Source organism: Marmota marmota, unplaced genomic scaffold (genome assembly GCF_001458135.2).
Source record: "Marmota marmota marmota unplaced genomic scaffold, marMar, whole genome shotgun sequence".
Taxonomy (NCBI): Eukaryota; Metazoa; Chordata; class Mammalia; order Rodentia; family Sciuridae; genus Marmota; species Marmota marmota.
In genome coordinates this window covers 3,457,089-3,473,402 of record NW_026000051.1, presented here as the reverse complement: position 1 = coordinate 3,473,402, position 16,314 = coordinate 3,457,089, and the positions used below count along the sequence as shown (strand labels likewise).

General features: G+C 43.7%; 1 protein-coding gene across 14 annotated transcripts in view; it reads left to right on the top strand.

Annotated features, from left to right (window-relative positions):
- The window catches only part of Sptan1 (spectrin alpha, non-erythrocytic 1), a 71,592-nt gene that overhangs the window by 25,205 nt on the left and 30,073 nt on the right, over nucleotides 1–16,314 (top strand). For 10 of the 14 annotated variants that reach the window (XM_048812938.1, XM_048812937.1, XM_048812942.1 and 7 more), the window contains 15 exons: nucleotides 1,526–1,627; nucleotides 2,344–2,481; nucleotides 3,603–3,713; nucleotides 4,289–4,366; nucleotides 4,494–4,649; nucleotides 4,831–5,035; nucleotides 5,501–5,682; nucleotides 6,023–6,266; nucleotides 6,459–6,581; nucleotides 7,122–7,339; nucleotides 9,016–9,108; nucleotides 9,319–9,453; nucleotides 12,278–12,426; nucleotides 13,479–13,538; nucleotides 14,647–14,845. In XM_048812938.1, the coding sequence (XP_048668895.1) occupies nucleotides 1,526–1,627; nucleotides 2,344–2,481; nucleotides 3,603–3,713; nucleotides 4,289–4,366; nucleotides 4,494–4,649; nucleotides 4,831–5,035; nucleotides 5,501–5,682; nucleotides 6,023–6,266; nucleotides 6,459–6,581; nucleotides 7,122–7,339; nucleotides 9,016–9,108; nucleotides 9,319–9,453; nucleotides 12,278–12,426; nucleotides 13,479–13,538; nucleotides 14,647–14,845 (2,193 nt within the window). The remainder of the gene's footprint in view (nucleotides 1–1,525; nucleotides 1,628–2,343; nucleotides 2,482–3,602; nucleotides 3,714–4,288; nucleotides 4,367–4,493; nucleotides 4,650–4,830; nucleotides 5,036–5,500; nucleotides 5,683–6,022; nucleotides 6,267–6,458; nucleotides 6,582–7,121; nucleotides 7,340–9,015; nucleotides 9,109–9,318; nucleotides 9,454–12,277; nucleotides 12,427–13,478; nucleotides 13,539–14,646; nucleotides 14,846–16,314) is intronic. The other 4 variants (XM_048812946.1, XM_048812945.1, XM_015497490.2 and 1 more) reach the window with 1 other exon arrangement.

The following is a 16,314-nucleotide window of genomic DNA, read 5'->3' as shown; positions in this document are numbered from 1 at the left end:
GCAGGGCTTCATCCTTGCTGCATCCTGTAGCAACTGTACGTCCAGCTTATCTGCTGGCAACTGCACATAATGGACCACTGATCTCTGGATGAAGCAATTTTTCACTGATAACGTGAGGATATCTCCCAGGGTTTGTAACATTGATGTCAGTTTAATGTTGAGATACTGATCCACAGAATGGAGGATTCCATGGATGCTCAGATCATTCTTGAGCTCCACAATCACATCCTTTACCACAAAGGACTTAAAAAAAGGAGTAAAAGAGCATGGTGCTGGTGCCACACACTGCCCACTGTATCAGGAAGGAAAGGGCTGGGTGCCATGGGCTGGAAGCCCTACAGGTCTGCCTGTGGAGTTGGGTGGATTCACACAGGCGCAAGGAAAGCGCTGTGAAAGCTGCAGCACTGACTGGGAGAGCGGGTGAGATAGGGCCCAGAGGACCATGAAGCCAGGAAAAGGCTGTATTTTATTTTGAATTAGGGTCTTACTTAATTGCTCAGACTGGCTAGAACTTTCAGTTTTCCTGCCTCAGCCACCTGAGTAGCAAGGATTATAGGTATGCACCATCACATCCAGCTGTACATAAGGAAGGGTGGGTACTTAACTCATGTCCCATACTGGGGATAGAACCCAGGGCCTCTCACATGCTAGGCAACTGCTGTACTAGTAAACTACATCCCCAGACCCTAAGGAAGAACTGACTAGGTAGAATTACTTGCCCAGGGCATGGATAGAATGATCCTCTTATAAATTCTTCACAGGACATGGGCACTCAATGAAATTACAGTCAAAAGTCCCCAACAGGTGGGGCTGGAGTTGTAGCTTAGCGGTAGAATGTTTGCCTCGTATGTGTGAGGCACTGGGTTCAATTCCCAGCACCACATATAAATACGCAAATAAAATAAAGGTCCATCAACAACTAAAAAAATATTAAAAAAAAATGTTCAATAGGGGAGTGTGTGAGTGTGTGTGTGTATGTGGAACAAATAAGCTATGAAAATAAATAAGCTATGTGGGGGAAAAAAGTTCAAAAATAGCTGAGATAATTATTTTATTTGTTTTTGTACTGAGGATTGAACACAGAGGCACTCCTCCACCAAGCTACATCCTCAGCCCTTTTTATTTTAAGTCTCACTAAGTTGCTGAGGTTTGAACTTGTGATACTCCTGATCAGCCTCCCCAGTCCCTGGGATTACAGGAGTGTGCCATCAGATGGTTTAGCAATTGAGGTAATTTTGAAGAACATGGTAGGGGTGGGAAGGGATTCACCCTATGAGGTACTAGAAAATCATAGTAAACAAATCCACTTGGCACAGGGAAGACACAGAGTCCAGTGGAAACCTGATGCATGACAGAGGGGCCTTGCAGAGCCAGTGGAAAGGACTTCTCAGTCAGTGGTGCTTTTATGTTTGGTGATCCAGACTGATATTATATGTGGTAGTCTGATTTGGAATGATTGTTTGAAATGCAGTAACTTATTTTTCTTTTGCAAGTTGCTGGGAATAAAATGCCCTTTTCTCTACAGGGTGAAATCGATGCTCATGAAGACAGCTTTAAGTCTGCAGAGGAATCAGGTCAGGCCCTGCTAGCTGCTGGTCACTACGCCTCAGACGAAGTACGGGAGAAGGTAAGAGAGGGGCAAGGGCAAAGAAGCTCATGAAGAGGAAGCCAGGCTCCCAAGGCCTCAATGTCCAGATGTGACATTCACCATCATGAATAAGAATACGGCCCATGCTTCTGCCTGCAAAGTAGCAGTTTTTCCCTTCAGAGATTTAAAAAAGTGTATGTACATGTACAGTACGCTGATTGGTCCCAAGGACAGTTTCTCTTTGGGACCTATTTGATGTGTTTCTTACTTATAAGGGACTTTGAGAGAGCTAGTCCTGTTTCTGTAGTTAGAGCAAAGAGGAAACAGGTGTTTATAATATGAAACTAGAGCATTCATGAACTGAACAGATTTTAGGAAGCATAAACTCAATTGACATTTCTCAGCTGAGAGTTCCTCCACCATTTAGAGGGCCTTTCTTTCAGATGGAGCCTTTTCGCTTCCACCTACCAGTCTTCTTGGCATTTTTACCTAAAATCATTTGTAATAATGTGACAATAAATTAATTCCAGGTTAATCAGAATAGGGCCATCCCTCTTATATTTAATATACATATACATAGCACTCAATATTTATTTATATGTTTCTAAGGCAAGGGTTATACGTACAAGTGCATGTAACTAACTCCTCACCTTCTGCAAATCAGAAAAGAGCCTGAAGGTTAGAATGAGTACTAGAATCCCCAGTCTATGGCTGACCAGAAAGCATAAAGCTGACCTTGCTTCCTGTCCCCCCAGCTGACCATCCTCTCAGATGAGAGAGCCACCCTGCTGGAGCTGTGGGAGCTTCGCAGACAGCAGTATGAGCAATGCATGGACCTGCAGCTCTTCTACCGTGACACTGAGCAGGTGGACAACTGGATGAGCAAGCAGGAGGTAACTGGAGCAGAAGCCTTATAAGCCGGGGAGGAATGAGGGCTATGCTGACCAATTCTCTTGTGGTTTGCTTAGTTTGTTTGAGGAACTCAGTGGCATTTCAGCTCTGATTCAAGCAGAGCTGGCAGGGGCCTGAGTAGGCTTCTGTTGGCTCTGCCAGCATCCCTCCCTGCTGAGACAGAAGGGCACTTGGAAAAGGCCCTCATTTTTTTAAGATTACTGGGATAAAAAACTTTCTACTGAAAAGGAGAGGGTTTGTTTTGTTTTTGCTTTTCTTTCTTTCTTTCATTTATTTTTTAGTTGTAGTTGTTAATACCCTTATTTTATTTATTTATTTTTATGTGGTGCTGAAAGATCGAACCCAGGGCCTCACACGTGCTGGGCAGGTGCTCTACTGCTGAGCCACAACCCTAGCACCTTGTTTTTGCTTTTCTCTTTTTTCTTTGTGGTGCTGGGGTTTGAACCCAGGACCTTGTGCATGCAAGGCAAGCACTCTACCAACTGAGCTATATCCCCAGCCCGTTTTTTGCTTTTCTTTTGTTACCCTTTTATTTGGTCTCACTAAGTTACCTAGGAACTTGCTAAGTTGCTAAGGCTGCCTTTGAACTTGTGATCCTCCTGCCTCAGCCTCCCAAGTTGCTGGAATTAGAGGCATGTGCCACTGGACGTAATTAGTATTAGTAATTAGTATTACACTAATTAGTAATTAGTATTAATTCTTGTTCTTAGAATTAGTATTTTGTGTAATCCAAATCTAAGAGCAGCGGCAACATTGTTTGAAAAAAATTTCAATAGAATATAGAACAAGAATGTCAGTGTTGCTGACTTGAGTTTTATTTTTATTTTATTTTATTTTTTTGCTTTTGGTGCTGGGGATTGAACTGAGCCTTGCATGTCTGTGCTAGGCAAGCGCTCTAGCACTGAGCTACACCCTGAGCCTCACTGGATTGATTTTAGGTGAATCTGAAAGGACTTTAGACTTTCCAGAAGAGACCCCAGAGGTTTCATAGGCATAGGGTCACTCTTTTCCTTTTTGCATTTTGGCCAAAATATCCTTCACTTTCGAGTCATAGAAGATCAAAGAATGGGACATGATTCTAACTCTGATTTCTTTCTGCAAGGCATTCCTGTTGAATGAGGACTTGGGAGACTCCTTGGATAGTGTCGAGGCGCTTCTCAAGAAGCATGAGGACTTTGAGAAGTCCCTTAGTGCACAGGAGGAAAAGATCACAGTAAGACTTCTTATTGTCAACATAACCCATAGAGTAAGCAGGAGTCCCCTCTTTTCCTAAAAGGATTCTGAGCCAATTTAATGAAGGAGCTACGTACAAGGGATTCTTGAGGTGCTTAAAATCTGAAAAATGCCATCTTGTTCAGGACTTTATAGAAGGAAATCACTTACTTGAAAAATCTTGTTCAGACTTTATAGAAGGAAATTACTTACTTGATGTGTGTCTCCAAATTGAGATTTGCCTTTCACTAAAACTAGTTCAGAGTTAATGTAATGCATACTTTTTCTGTTGAAAACACATTATAGAAGCAAGAATTGGAAAGCTGTTAACCTCTATGTGCTACCTGTTGGGTGCTCACACTATAGCTGGTGTCTCTAGACTCGAATGAGCAGTTTTATTCTCTCTGGCTAAAAACATCAAGCAGAACCTTACAAGTTATGGGAAAATGTTGTCGTTACCAACTGTAGCTGTGAACCTTGGCTCACATTAAGGTTGGGGGTGTTTCATGACCTCTCTAGAGACCAACCAGGTAGAGGAACAGTGCACATAGTGACAACTCTCATCTTCCTTCCTAGGCACTGGATGAGTTTGCAACCAAGCTAATCCAGAACAACCACTACGCAATGGAGGATGTGGCCACTCGCCGAGATGCTGTAAGTTCCGGATTTTTGTGCTTCTTGCTTGCTGTATGCAGTTGTATTTTCAATGACAGTCTCTGTAGTCTAGCCCAAACTTTTTGGGAATCTGAACTGAAGATTCACAGGAGTGCCTGTCTTTCAGCTGCTGAGCCGTCGTAATGCCCTCCATGAGCGAGCCATGCGCCGCAGGGCCCAGCTGGCTGATTCCTTCCACTTGCAGCAGTTTTTCCGTGATTCCGATGAACTTAAGAGTTGGGTCAACGAGAAGATGAAAACTGCCACCGATGAAGCCTATAAAGTAATCATTAGTACTTGGGTAAAACAGTGTGGCTAAAAAAAGAATGGAATTCCCCAAACTGAACTATTTAACACAAGCTGTTTTATGCAAACCTCCCCCTGCTTAAAGACAAGTACAACAGCAGCTCAGGGTAAGTTGGCATATTCGGATCTCAGAAAGGACTCTTCTCTTCCATTGGCAGGACCCATCCAACCTGCAAGGAAAGGTACAGAAGCATCAGGCTTTTGAGGCTGAGCTCTCAGCAAACCAGAGTCGCATTGATGCCCTGGAGAAGGCTGGGCAAAAGCTGATAGATGTCAACCACTATGCCAAAGATGAAGTTGCAGCTCGTATGAATGAAGTCATTAGTTTGTGGAAGAAGCTGCTAGAGGCCACAGAACTGAAAGGTAGAAGAATCTCGTACCTGAGGGTGACAGGAACATTTAGAGTACCAGTCTTTCCTAGTTAAGTGTTCTAGGGATATAAACCACCCAGGGAAGGAGGGGAGATGACTTTGGGCATAGAGAGTATGTCATGTGCAGGAGTTACTTGGGTCCTTGATGCTTTGGTGATTTGGTAAGTGTGGGTGAATTACTGGTTGCTGGGGAAGCCAGAAAGGAATGAATTGGGCCTTATCACTGAAAATCATGGTTGATGTTGAGCCAAGGGCATTTAATAATTCTCAAGCGCCCTTACTTTGTAGTGTTAGACTGCATTCCAGGCAGCCTCCCCTTCAGCCTCTAGGAGGTGGAAATGAAGCAGTAACTAACATTCTGACTCATACTCCATCACCAGCATACCATGGTTCATGAGCAGTATTAGAGGAAGGACCATGTAAATCAATAGACAGTTAAACTTGCCTCATTGGACAGGAATAAAGCTTCGTGAAGCTAACCAGCAACAGCAATTTAATCGCAATGTGGAGGACATTGAATTGTGGCTGTATGAAGTAGAAGGTCACTTGGCTTCAGATGATTATGGCAAAGACCTTACCAATGTCCAGAATCTCCAGAAGAAGCACGCCCTGCTAGAGGCAGATGTGGCTGCTCACCAGGTGGAGTATGAATTGGGCCTTTAGATGGGGGAGTGACAAGAGGGAAGGATAGCAAGAATCTCAAGATGAGACTAGCATTGGAAGGGAGGGACATGTTTTGGTGTCTTAGGGAATGCATGTGCTGCCGTTCAAGTGAAGTTACTTCCTCAAAGCTTTCAGGAAGCCTAATGTGAGGGGAGGATTGGCAGAAAAAATTCTCTTGATGGGAAAAAACCATTTTGATTTTTCTTCATATGTGACAAAACCATACCCAAAGTAATAAAGTCAACCTAGAAGCGTTCTATGTGTAGTCATGCAGTATTAGTTCAAGCTTCAAGGCTTTGTGCTCTCCTCTTCCCAGGATCGAATTGATGGCATCACCATTCAGGCCCGTCAGTTCCAGGATGCTGGCCATTTTGATGCTGAAAATATCAAAAAGAAGCAGGAAGCCCTTGTAGCTCGCTACGAGGCTCTTAAGGAACCCATGATTGCCCGAAAGCAGAAGTTGGCAGATTCTCTGCGTTTGCAGCAGCTTTTCCGCGATGTGGAAGATGAGGAGACCTGGATTCGAGAGAAGGAACCCATTGCTGCCTCTACCAACAGAGGTCAGTGTTCCTCCAGCAGGTGGGATTCAAGCTACAATAGGGTTGTGCCATTGTTGCATAAAGGAGACACATGCCAGAGGGAGCAAGACCACTTTTATTGCACTGGAACCCTGGTAGGAGCTGTGAGTGACAGTTTAGTGGTGATTTTTTCTCTTTGTGGCTAGATGACAAGGGAGTGCTTTCTGCTTTCAGGCAAGGATTTGATTGGAGTCCAGAATCTGTTAAAGAAACATCAAGCTTTACAAGCAGAAATTGCCGGACATGAACCCCGCATCAAAGCTGTGACCCAGAAGGGAAATGCCATGGTGGAAGAAGGTGAGTGGTTGTGGGCAGTGAGTGTGGCCTGGCTCTGCTCTCCCCTTTCAACCATTGGTTAAGTGCATGGACTGCACACAGCAGATTGGACAGCGGGGTGAGTCTGACATCTCCATTCCTTCCTAACCATGTGACATTGACTGGGCCTTGCCGAACCTCAATTTCGTATCTGTAAGACAGAGATGCAGTGGGGATGACAGCGTCTCCCAATATAGCAGTTAACTATAAATGAGCTCAACTGTGTATAGGGCCTGGGAAAGCTCTTGCAGGGAGAAGTCTCATAACTGAGAACTGTGGAGCGCTGCTGTTTTTATTAGTTTTGCTAATGTCACTTATGCCTCCTTGGGATATCTGCTTCTTGTGATGTAGATAGTCTTGGTTTGAGGAGGCAGTCAAGGGCTAGAAGCTGAGCCCCTCATTAGAAATATAATTATGACAGGGCACACCTCCCTAGAACGTTGTGAGAAAGTAGTGTTCACAGCATACCAGAAATCTTCTTGTCATTCTGTGTCAGCACACTTTCTGTTGTCTGCTCTGCAGGCCATTTTGCGGCAGAAGACGTGAAGGCCAAGCTCAACGAGCTGAACCAGAAGTGGGAGGCACTGAAAGCCAAAGCCTCCCAGCGGAGGCAGGACCTGGAGGACTCGCTACAGGCCCAGCAGTACTTTGCTGATGCCAACGAGGCCGAGTCCTGGATGCGGGAGAAGGAGCCCATTGTGGGCAGTACTGACTACGGAAAGGATGAGGACTCTGCTGAGGTAAGCCCGAGCTCAGGGGTGTCACACCTGCCAGAGAAAGAAGGCAGATTAGGAAAATGACTGTGTAGGGGAGGTGTAGCATCATGGCAGTTATTTTTTAAGGTGTTTTGGAATCTGGCTTTTACTTTTTATTATTGAAATTTAGTCATAACTAAAGGAAGAAGACATTTCCTATAACCTGTCTTCAACCATTAATGTTTGCCGTTTTTGGATCTGTTCTTCTGACCACCATATGCAGACATGCCTGTTTTCATACCAATACACACAACAACATACTAACTCACATGTGCACATACACCAACATACATCAGCATGCACCAATGTGTATGTGCAAACACCAACACATGCAAACACTAACATGCACACCAGCACACATGTGCAAACATACCAACACAGGCAAACACCAGCACACAAATACACCAATATACACATCAACATGTGTACACATTGTTTGGAAAAAAATATATATATATATATATTTTTTTTACTATAGCTTTTAATTTATAAAGGTCTAGATATAGTCTCCATACCTACCTCTTTTCTCACTGGCCTCTGGAAAACTAGAATGAGTTTTATTGTTGAAATAAAAACCTCAGTACCAGTGGAGAATAAGAAAGCACCAAATGTGGAGAGGGAAGGGCAGTATACATAGCCACTTTGTGGTGATTTCTTTTTCCTTTTGTTTGGTTCTGGGGATTGAACCCAGGGATGCCTAACCCCTGAGCCACATCCCCAGCCCCATTTTGTATTTTATTTAGAGACAGTTTCAGTGAATTGCTTAGTGCCTTGCTTTTGCTGAGGCTGGCTTTGAACTTAGCGCCTTGCTTTTGCTGAGGCTGGCTTTGAACTCGCGATCTTCTTGCCTTAGTTTTCTGAGCCGCTGGGATTACAGGCATGCACCACCGCACCTGGTTCCTAGCCTTTTTATATTATTTAGAGACAGGATCTCACTAAGTTGCTGAGATTGGCCTTGAACTTGTGATCCTCCTACCTCAGCCTCCTGAGCTGCTGGATTTACAGGGGTGCATCACCTCGCCTGGCTGGTGACCTCTTTCTTAGAATGGGATGTGGAATCACAAATTTGTTTGCATATTGTTCTTTATGCCTTTGTGTATTTCAAATCCTACAAAATTAAGTGGGTAAAACCAGAGTAGAAAGGGCTGGAGATATAGCTCAATTGGTAGAACGCTTGCCTTAAATGCAAGTCACAGTTAATATTTCCCCAAATTAAATGTTTATCTTTAAAGGGGAGAAGCTGGGCATCCCAGTTACTCGAGCAGCTGAGGTAGGAGGATTACAAGTCTGAGGCCAACCTTAGACCTTATTCAAAATAAAAAGGGCTGGGGTTGTGGCTTAGTGGTAGAGTACTTGCCTGGCATGTGTGAGGCACTGGGTTCAATTCTCAGCACTGCATATAAATAAAATAAAGGGTCTATTAATAACTTAAAAAAAAATTTTTTTTTTAAATGATCTGGGAATATAGCTCAGGGGTAGAGCGCCTCTGGGTTCAATTCCCAGTACCACAAAAATAAATGAGTAAAGCGGGGAGAGAGTGCAGGGCAAGAGGGACTCACATCTTTGTGTGACTAAAATCTGCTTCAGGAGGGTGGCATGTTGAGACACTGAGGAGGGGTTGGGCTGTGTGTCCGGTGCTCCATGTGAGATTCTGGTTTCAGGCTCTACTAAAGAAACACGAAGCACTGCTTTCAGATCTCAGCGCCTATGGCAGCAGCATCCAGGCTCTGCGAGAGCAGGCTCAGTCATGCCGGGTAAGTGTGTCTCAGTTCCAGGTCCCTGGGGGTTAGGGTGGGGTCAGGAAAAGCTTTGGGGCCAAATACTGTCAGCAGATATTATGGCTGTCAGCAATATTTAAATGTGTACACGGTAAATTTGGGGTAAAGCTGGATTCTGTTGTTTGCTTAGAGGACACGCCATGGGTGTCCTTTAATTATATATATGTTCTTCCTTTGTATTTTCAGCAACAAGTGGCTCCCATGGATGATGAGACAGGCAAAGAGCTGGTCTTGGCTCTCTATGACTATCAGGAGAAGAGTCCTCGCGAAGTTACCATGAAAAAAGGGGACATTCTTACCCTGCTCAATAGCACCAACAAGGCAAGGCACAAAGACTGGCTGGCACACGTGCATATCAGTACCATCATACATGTTGTCAGGGATCTGTGGGTGGGTAGAGTATGGAGAGAGAAGGAGAGACAAGGGTCTCCTGTCTGTCTCCCACTTAGTATACATTTGTCCAGTGTGTGAGTCATTAGGAAGGTCACTGAATATGTCTCCTGCAGATAGTGTAGAGAGTCACACTCTCCTGGTGGCTTTTTCACATTGAACCTCTCCAGGTGGGATTCTTTCCCTTTTGAGCTGCGATCTGCTGCTTTGTAACTTGAATCTGTTGTTGTTTTCCATATTGTATTGCAATACCAGGTATGGAATCTGCATGCTAGGCAAATACCTACCACTGAGCCACACCCACAGCACCTACCTGCTGTTTTTTGCAATACTGGGGATGGAACCCATAGTTGCTGTACAACTGAGTTATATCTCCATAGCTTTTTATTTTTTATTTTGAGATGGGGTTCTACTAAGTTGTTGGGGCTGGGTTCAAACTCCTGCCTCAGCCTTCTGAGTTCTGGGATCTCAGGCATCCACCTTCATGCCTGTCTTTCTTGGTTGTTAATCTAGACCTATAGCTGTCTCAGCTTGGCAGGTAGTTGAAGACAGCCAAGATGTCACCCTGTAGGTTTTGTCTTCTTCAGGTTAAATACTGCCTGGTTCGTCAGCTTTTTTCATTGACACAAGCTGATTGACAGTGACCTTGAAGGGTGGTGCATGTTCTTCCACTAATTACCTAACTGTTCTTGGAGGATTCTGTCTCCCATGTTGGTTATATCCAGAGAAACATTTGGAGGCATTGTTGAGAACCTCCTTATTCGCTCATCTAGTTTACTGTCAGTGTTTTGGTTGTTGTTTGCAGTATTGGGGATTGTGTATGCCAGACAAGTGCCCTACCACCAAGCCCTTTTTGTATTTCAAAGCAGAGTTTATTTTTTATTTCAAAGCAGGGCTTCACAAATGGCTGCGTAAGCACTCTACCACTGAGCTGCATCTCCAGCCTGTTTTAATTTTTATTTTTCTTTCTATTTTGGGAGGGGAACTAGGGATTTAACTCAGGGATACTTAACCACTGAGCCACATCCCTCAGCCCTTTTTTGTATTTTATTTAAAGACAGAATCTCACTGAGTTTGCTTAGCGCCTTTTGCTAAGTTGCTGAGGCTGGCTTTGAACTCATGATTCTCCTGCCTTCCAAGCTGCTGGGATTTCAGGTGTGTACCACCACACACAGCTTCCCCAGACTTTTTTGTTGTTGTTTTATTTTTAAACAGGGCCTCACTAAGTTGCCCGGGCCAGCTTCAAATTTGCAATCCTGGACTGGGGATGTGGCTCAAGCGGTAGCTTGATTGCCTGTTGGCATGCGTGCGGCCCGGGTTCGATCCTCAGCACCACATGCAAAACAAAGATGTTGTGTCTGCCGAGAACTAAAAAATAAATATTAAAATTCTCTCTCTCTCTCTCTCTCTCTCTCTCTCTCTCTCTCTCCTTCCTCTCTCTTAAAAAAAAAAAAAAACAAAAAACAAATTTGCAATCCTGCTTTAGGCTCCCATGTTACTCGGATTACAGGCATACCTCACCACTCCCAGCTATGGCCCTTTTAAAATTTTGATTTAGTCGAGTGTGAGGGGTGCAAGCCTATAATCTCCAACTCAGGAGGCTGAAACAGGAGGATCAAAAGTTCAAGGCCAGCCTCAGCAATAGAGCAAAGCCCTAAGCAACTTACCAAGACCCTGTCTCAAAATAAAAAGTAAAAAGGAGCCAGGCACAGTGTTGTACACCTTTAATCTCAGCATTTTGGGAGGCTGAGGCAGGAGGATTAGGAGTTCAAAGCCAGTCTCAGAAATTTAGTGAGGCCCTTAGCAACTCCATGAACCCAGTCTCTAAATAAAATACAGAAAAAAAAGAGCTGGGGATGTGGCTCAGTAGTAAAGCTCCCCTTTATTCAATCCCCAATACCAAAAATAAGTAAATAATGCCAGGCACCATAGTACATTTCTATAATTCTAGCTGTTCAGGAGACTGAGGCAGGAGGATTGCAAGTTCAAAGCCAGCCTCGACAACTTAGCAAGATCTTCCGCCCCCATCTCAACTTTAAAAAATTTTTAAAAAGGGATAGGGATATGGCTCAGTGGTTAAGTGCCCCTAGGTTCAATCCCAGGTACCAACCTCCAACTCCCACTCCCCCCCCAAAAAAAAATCAATTAATTAAATAAAACTTTGTCTTACATGGTTTTACTAAATTGTTTAGATTGGCTTTGGACTTGTCGTCTTCCTGCCTTAGCCTCCTGAGTAGCTGAGATGATAGGTATGCACTGACATGACACCTGTCTACAACTGAGTTGGGTTTTGTTTTTGTCTTTATTTTTACAGTATTTGGGAATGAGCCCAGGGGTGCTCTGCCACTGAGCTAGATTCCCAGCACTTTTTATTTTTTTATCTTGGGACCAGGTCTTGCTATGTTTCCTAGGCCTGCCTGGAATTTATAATCCTCTAGCCTCAGCCTCCTAGCTACAACTGAGGTATTTATTGAACTTAATTCTGACTTACTGAAAGTTACATAGTATTGGCTGAAGTATTGCACAGCACAGTTCTGGAGTCTCTAAGCAAAGGGAAGATAGTCCTATGTGGTTTCTGGCATTTCTGCTTCACCTGTGACTCTGTGCATGACAGTGCACAGTGACTGATTCTGTCACAGCTTCTTAAAATGCTCAAAGCTCTCTTAGGTGTATATGTGCACGCAGATACACAGGCCTACACGTGTTCTTTCTCAGGAAAGGAATTGCTCTCACTTCTCTTCCTTTTTTCTCTTAGGACTGGTGGAAAGTGGAAGTGAACGATCGTCAGGGTTTTGTGCCGGCTGCATATGTGAAGAAGCTGGACCCTGCCCAGTCAGCCTCCCGGGAGAACCTCTTAGAGGAGCAGGGCAGCATAGCGCTGCGGCAGGAGCAGATCGACAACCAGTAAGGGGCACACAGTTGACACCAAGGGTCAGGCATCACTAGGGGCTTGGTCTGTGCCCTGCAGGTATAGGTGGAGTTTTGAGGCCTCTGCAGCTAGTCTGCCTTCCTCTTGCTTTCCCCAAGTCACTTTTAATCCACCTACCTCCCTGTTTGAGCCTCAAATATCTGATACCTTAATCTCCTGTGTTTCATTTTTCTCCCATTTGTTTCTTTTTCTAAATGGCATTTTTCTAAACATTGCCGTCTTAATCTTTCTCTTGTGGTTCAAGATGCTTTTTTGAAATGGATTTTCAGATTTTTTTCCCCCCTCGGATGTGCCTCCCTCTTTGGATGGCTGCTTAGAGAACTTTTCTCTGTACCATAGCTTTGTATTCTAAGGATGGCGTTTATTTTTTTGTGAAATGTCTCTATCCTCATTACTATAGTTAAGCCACCTTGTTGACTTATGCCCTCCCTTAGGGCATATCTTACTCCTAATGAGATCAATGGCTTTGGATGCTTGGCAAGCATCCAGAACGTGCATTCCCATTAGAGTTTATAACAATGGAACTCTTCTGATTCATAATGGTTCTTGAAAACGCTAGAATTTATTTGTGTATGTCCAGACTCTCTTAGTGTTGAGATAAGGAGAGCTTTGGATTCATGTTCTTATCAGCAGCCTTGGTCATTAATACAAGAGCAGAAACGTTGTCATATATATATGGCTAAATTGGCTATTATCAATCAGTAAAATTTCTTTCCAAGTGCATTTTGTCCCTGGGCTTTGTTCTATGAAGTTAATAGTGCTTGCAGTACAGGAAAGTCTGCCTCAAGCATGGCAGATGTGTCAGGAAGATGAAGGTGAACTAACACTCTGATTTAAATTTTCCTGCTTCTTCCCTACTGTGATTTCATTCATGGCCTGGACTGCTTCTAAGAGCTTTTGAGTGACTCCTTAATTTTCCCCACTCTAAGCATCCATCATCATGGCACCAGTCGGAGCTGCTGCTTTTCATCCCTGTGGATTAATCCCACTAATTTGTGCATGCTTTTGCTATACCCCCTCTGTGCAGGACACGCATAACTAAGGAGGCCGGCAGTGTATCTCTGCGTATGAAACAGGTGGAAGAACTGTGAGTAGGCCAAGAGCCTCGCTGGGCTCCCTGTGTCCACTGCTAGCCTGTCCATCCTCCCTCTGCTGCTTCTCTCCAAGGCACTTATTCATCTAGGAAGATGAGGTGGTGGGAGGGGCAGGCATCTGTGCAGCAGCTTTGCTGGAGGGAGAGAGGATTTGGTGAGCTGTGCTGCGGGTGACTGCTGCTCTCATCAGTTGCTTTATGTGCAGCTGTGCATTCAGAGTGGTGTTGGTCCCCTGCTCTTGGTCTCCTGGTATACTTCACTGTCACCAGCCAAAGTGAAGGCAAGCCTGTGGAATCCTTAGGAGGAAGGAGATTGAATGGCTCTCTTAGAGTGCCTGCATTCCTTGTAACTCATTGCTTTTTTTGTTTGGGAAGCTTAGATTTAATGGTGATTTTAGAATTTTCTTTTTTTAACTTAGTTTTTTTTATCATTTGTCATTCTTATGTCTCTAAGGAGAGTGGGAGTTCAACTTTTTGTACTTCAGTTCCCAAGGGTTAGAATAGTCTTTGATTCTTCTTAGGACTTCCTGGTAATGAAACTGTACAGGTACTCTGTACTCCACCTGATTGCCCTTCTGAAGTTGCCATGACTTTCTGAAAAACAAGTCTATAATTTTAGAAATGTCCTACTGATCCAAAGATACAGATGTCCTTATGAGATTGTTTTAAAGTCTGGTGTACCTTCTACTTGGAGGCTGCTTGGAGAATTATTTTTTTAAAAAAATGCGAAAACCCTCTGTATATATTATGCAACCTCATCTCACTCTCTGCTGTAGTCGCATGAACCCTGCTAAATGCTTGGGTTTTGGTCATCTGGTTGTGATGTTGTAAGTGCAGGATTGGCTTGGGATATGTGTGTCTAGCTGTCGTGGCCACCTAGTTGTGAACGCTACAGGGTATGCTCATCCCCGAGGCTGTGGTGTGGGTATTTGGAATCCTCATCCATGCATTCTGATCCTTTGTCACTAGGGCACCATCTTTACAAACTCATGCCTTGAATCGCATCTTGGAGACACCTAGTGGTTTGAGTTTGTGTTCTCATCTCTAGTACTTACCATCTAACCACTTCTGCCCTTCTTGTCACCCTCTTGACTTACATCAGATATCACTCTCTGCTGGAACTGGGGGAGAAGCGGAAAGGCATGTTGGAGAAGAGTTGCAAGAAGTTTATGTTGTTCCGGGAGGCAAACGAGCTGCAGCAGTGGATCAATGAAAAGGAAGCTGCTCTCACGAGCGAAGAGGTCGGTGCAGACTTAGAACAGGTCGAGGTGCTGCAGAAGAAATTTGATGACTTCCAGAAGGTATGGGATGTCTTCACAGATGAGCTTGGAAATCACTGATTCGTTTTCTTGTTTTTTTGTGTTTTTTTTTTTTTAATTTTATACCTTTATTTATTTTTATGTTGTGCTGAGGATTGAACCCAGTGCCTTGAATGTACTAGGCAAGCGCTCTACTACGGAGCTACAGCCCCAGCCCCTGGTTTTCTTGATTTTTTTGACCACAGATTACTGAGCCTCTACCCCTCTACCTCTCCAACCCTTTTTATATTTTATTTTGAGTCAAGGTCTCACTCAGTTGCTTGGGGCCTTGCTAAATTGCTGCCTCTGGCCTTGAACTTGAAGTCCTCTTATTTCAGACTTCCAAGTTACTGGGATTATAAGCATGCATCATGGTGCCCAGCTCTTTTTTTTTTTTTTTTTTTTAATGAAGTAAAATTTATGTAACAAAGTTAACCGTATTAAAGCATAGGATTTGGTGGTATTTAGTACCTTCATGATGTTATGTAGCTACCACCTTTATCTAGTGCCAAGACAGTATTACCTGAAAAGAAAACCATATATCCATAAAGCAGTCACTGTGCATTTTTCCCAATGCTCACAAACCTTAGCAACTAATCTACTTTTTTTGTTTTGTTTTGGTGCTACAGAAATTAAGCCCAGGGCCTGTTGCATGCTAAGCAAACATTCTACCATTGTTCTTTGCACCTGAATTTTTTGTCGTTGTTGTTCCTAAGCTACAGATGGACACAATACCTTTATTTTATTTATTTATTTTTATGTGGTGCTGAGGATTGAACCTAGTGCCTCACACATGCTAGGCAAGGGCTTTACCACTAAGCTACAATCCCAGTCCCTATGTGTAGATTTTCTTATTCTGCACATTTCATATAAATGGAATTGTGATTTTTTTTAAGTGATTGGTTTCTTTTATTAATGTATTTTTAGAATTCATCCTTATAGCATGTATTGGTATTCCATTTCCTGTTACTGGTGAATAATAGTCCATTGTATGATTTAGCACATATTTTTCTTATATTCAGAGTAAGACTATTCTTTTTTTGGAGGGGTACCAGGGATTGAACTCGGGCACTGAGCCACATCTCAGCCCTGTTTCGTATTTTAGTAGAGAGGAACTCATGATCCTCCTGCCTTAGCCTCCCAAGCCGCTGAGATTGCAGGCATGCACCACTGTGCCCGACTAAGAGTATCTTTTTTTGTTGTTTTAGTTGTAGATGGACACAATATCTTTATTTCATTTATTTTTATGTGGTGCTGAGGATTGAACCCCGTGCCTCAAGTATGCAAGGCAAGCGCTTTACCTCTAAGCTACAACCCCAGCCCCAAGAGTATCCTTATAACCAATTAAAATGTGGGAGGATGAGGGGCTGGGGATGTGGCTCAAGCGGTAGCGCTCTCCTGGCATGCGTGCGGCCCGGGTTCGAGCCTCAGCACCACATACAAACAAAGATGTTGTGTCCGCCAAAAACTAA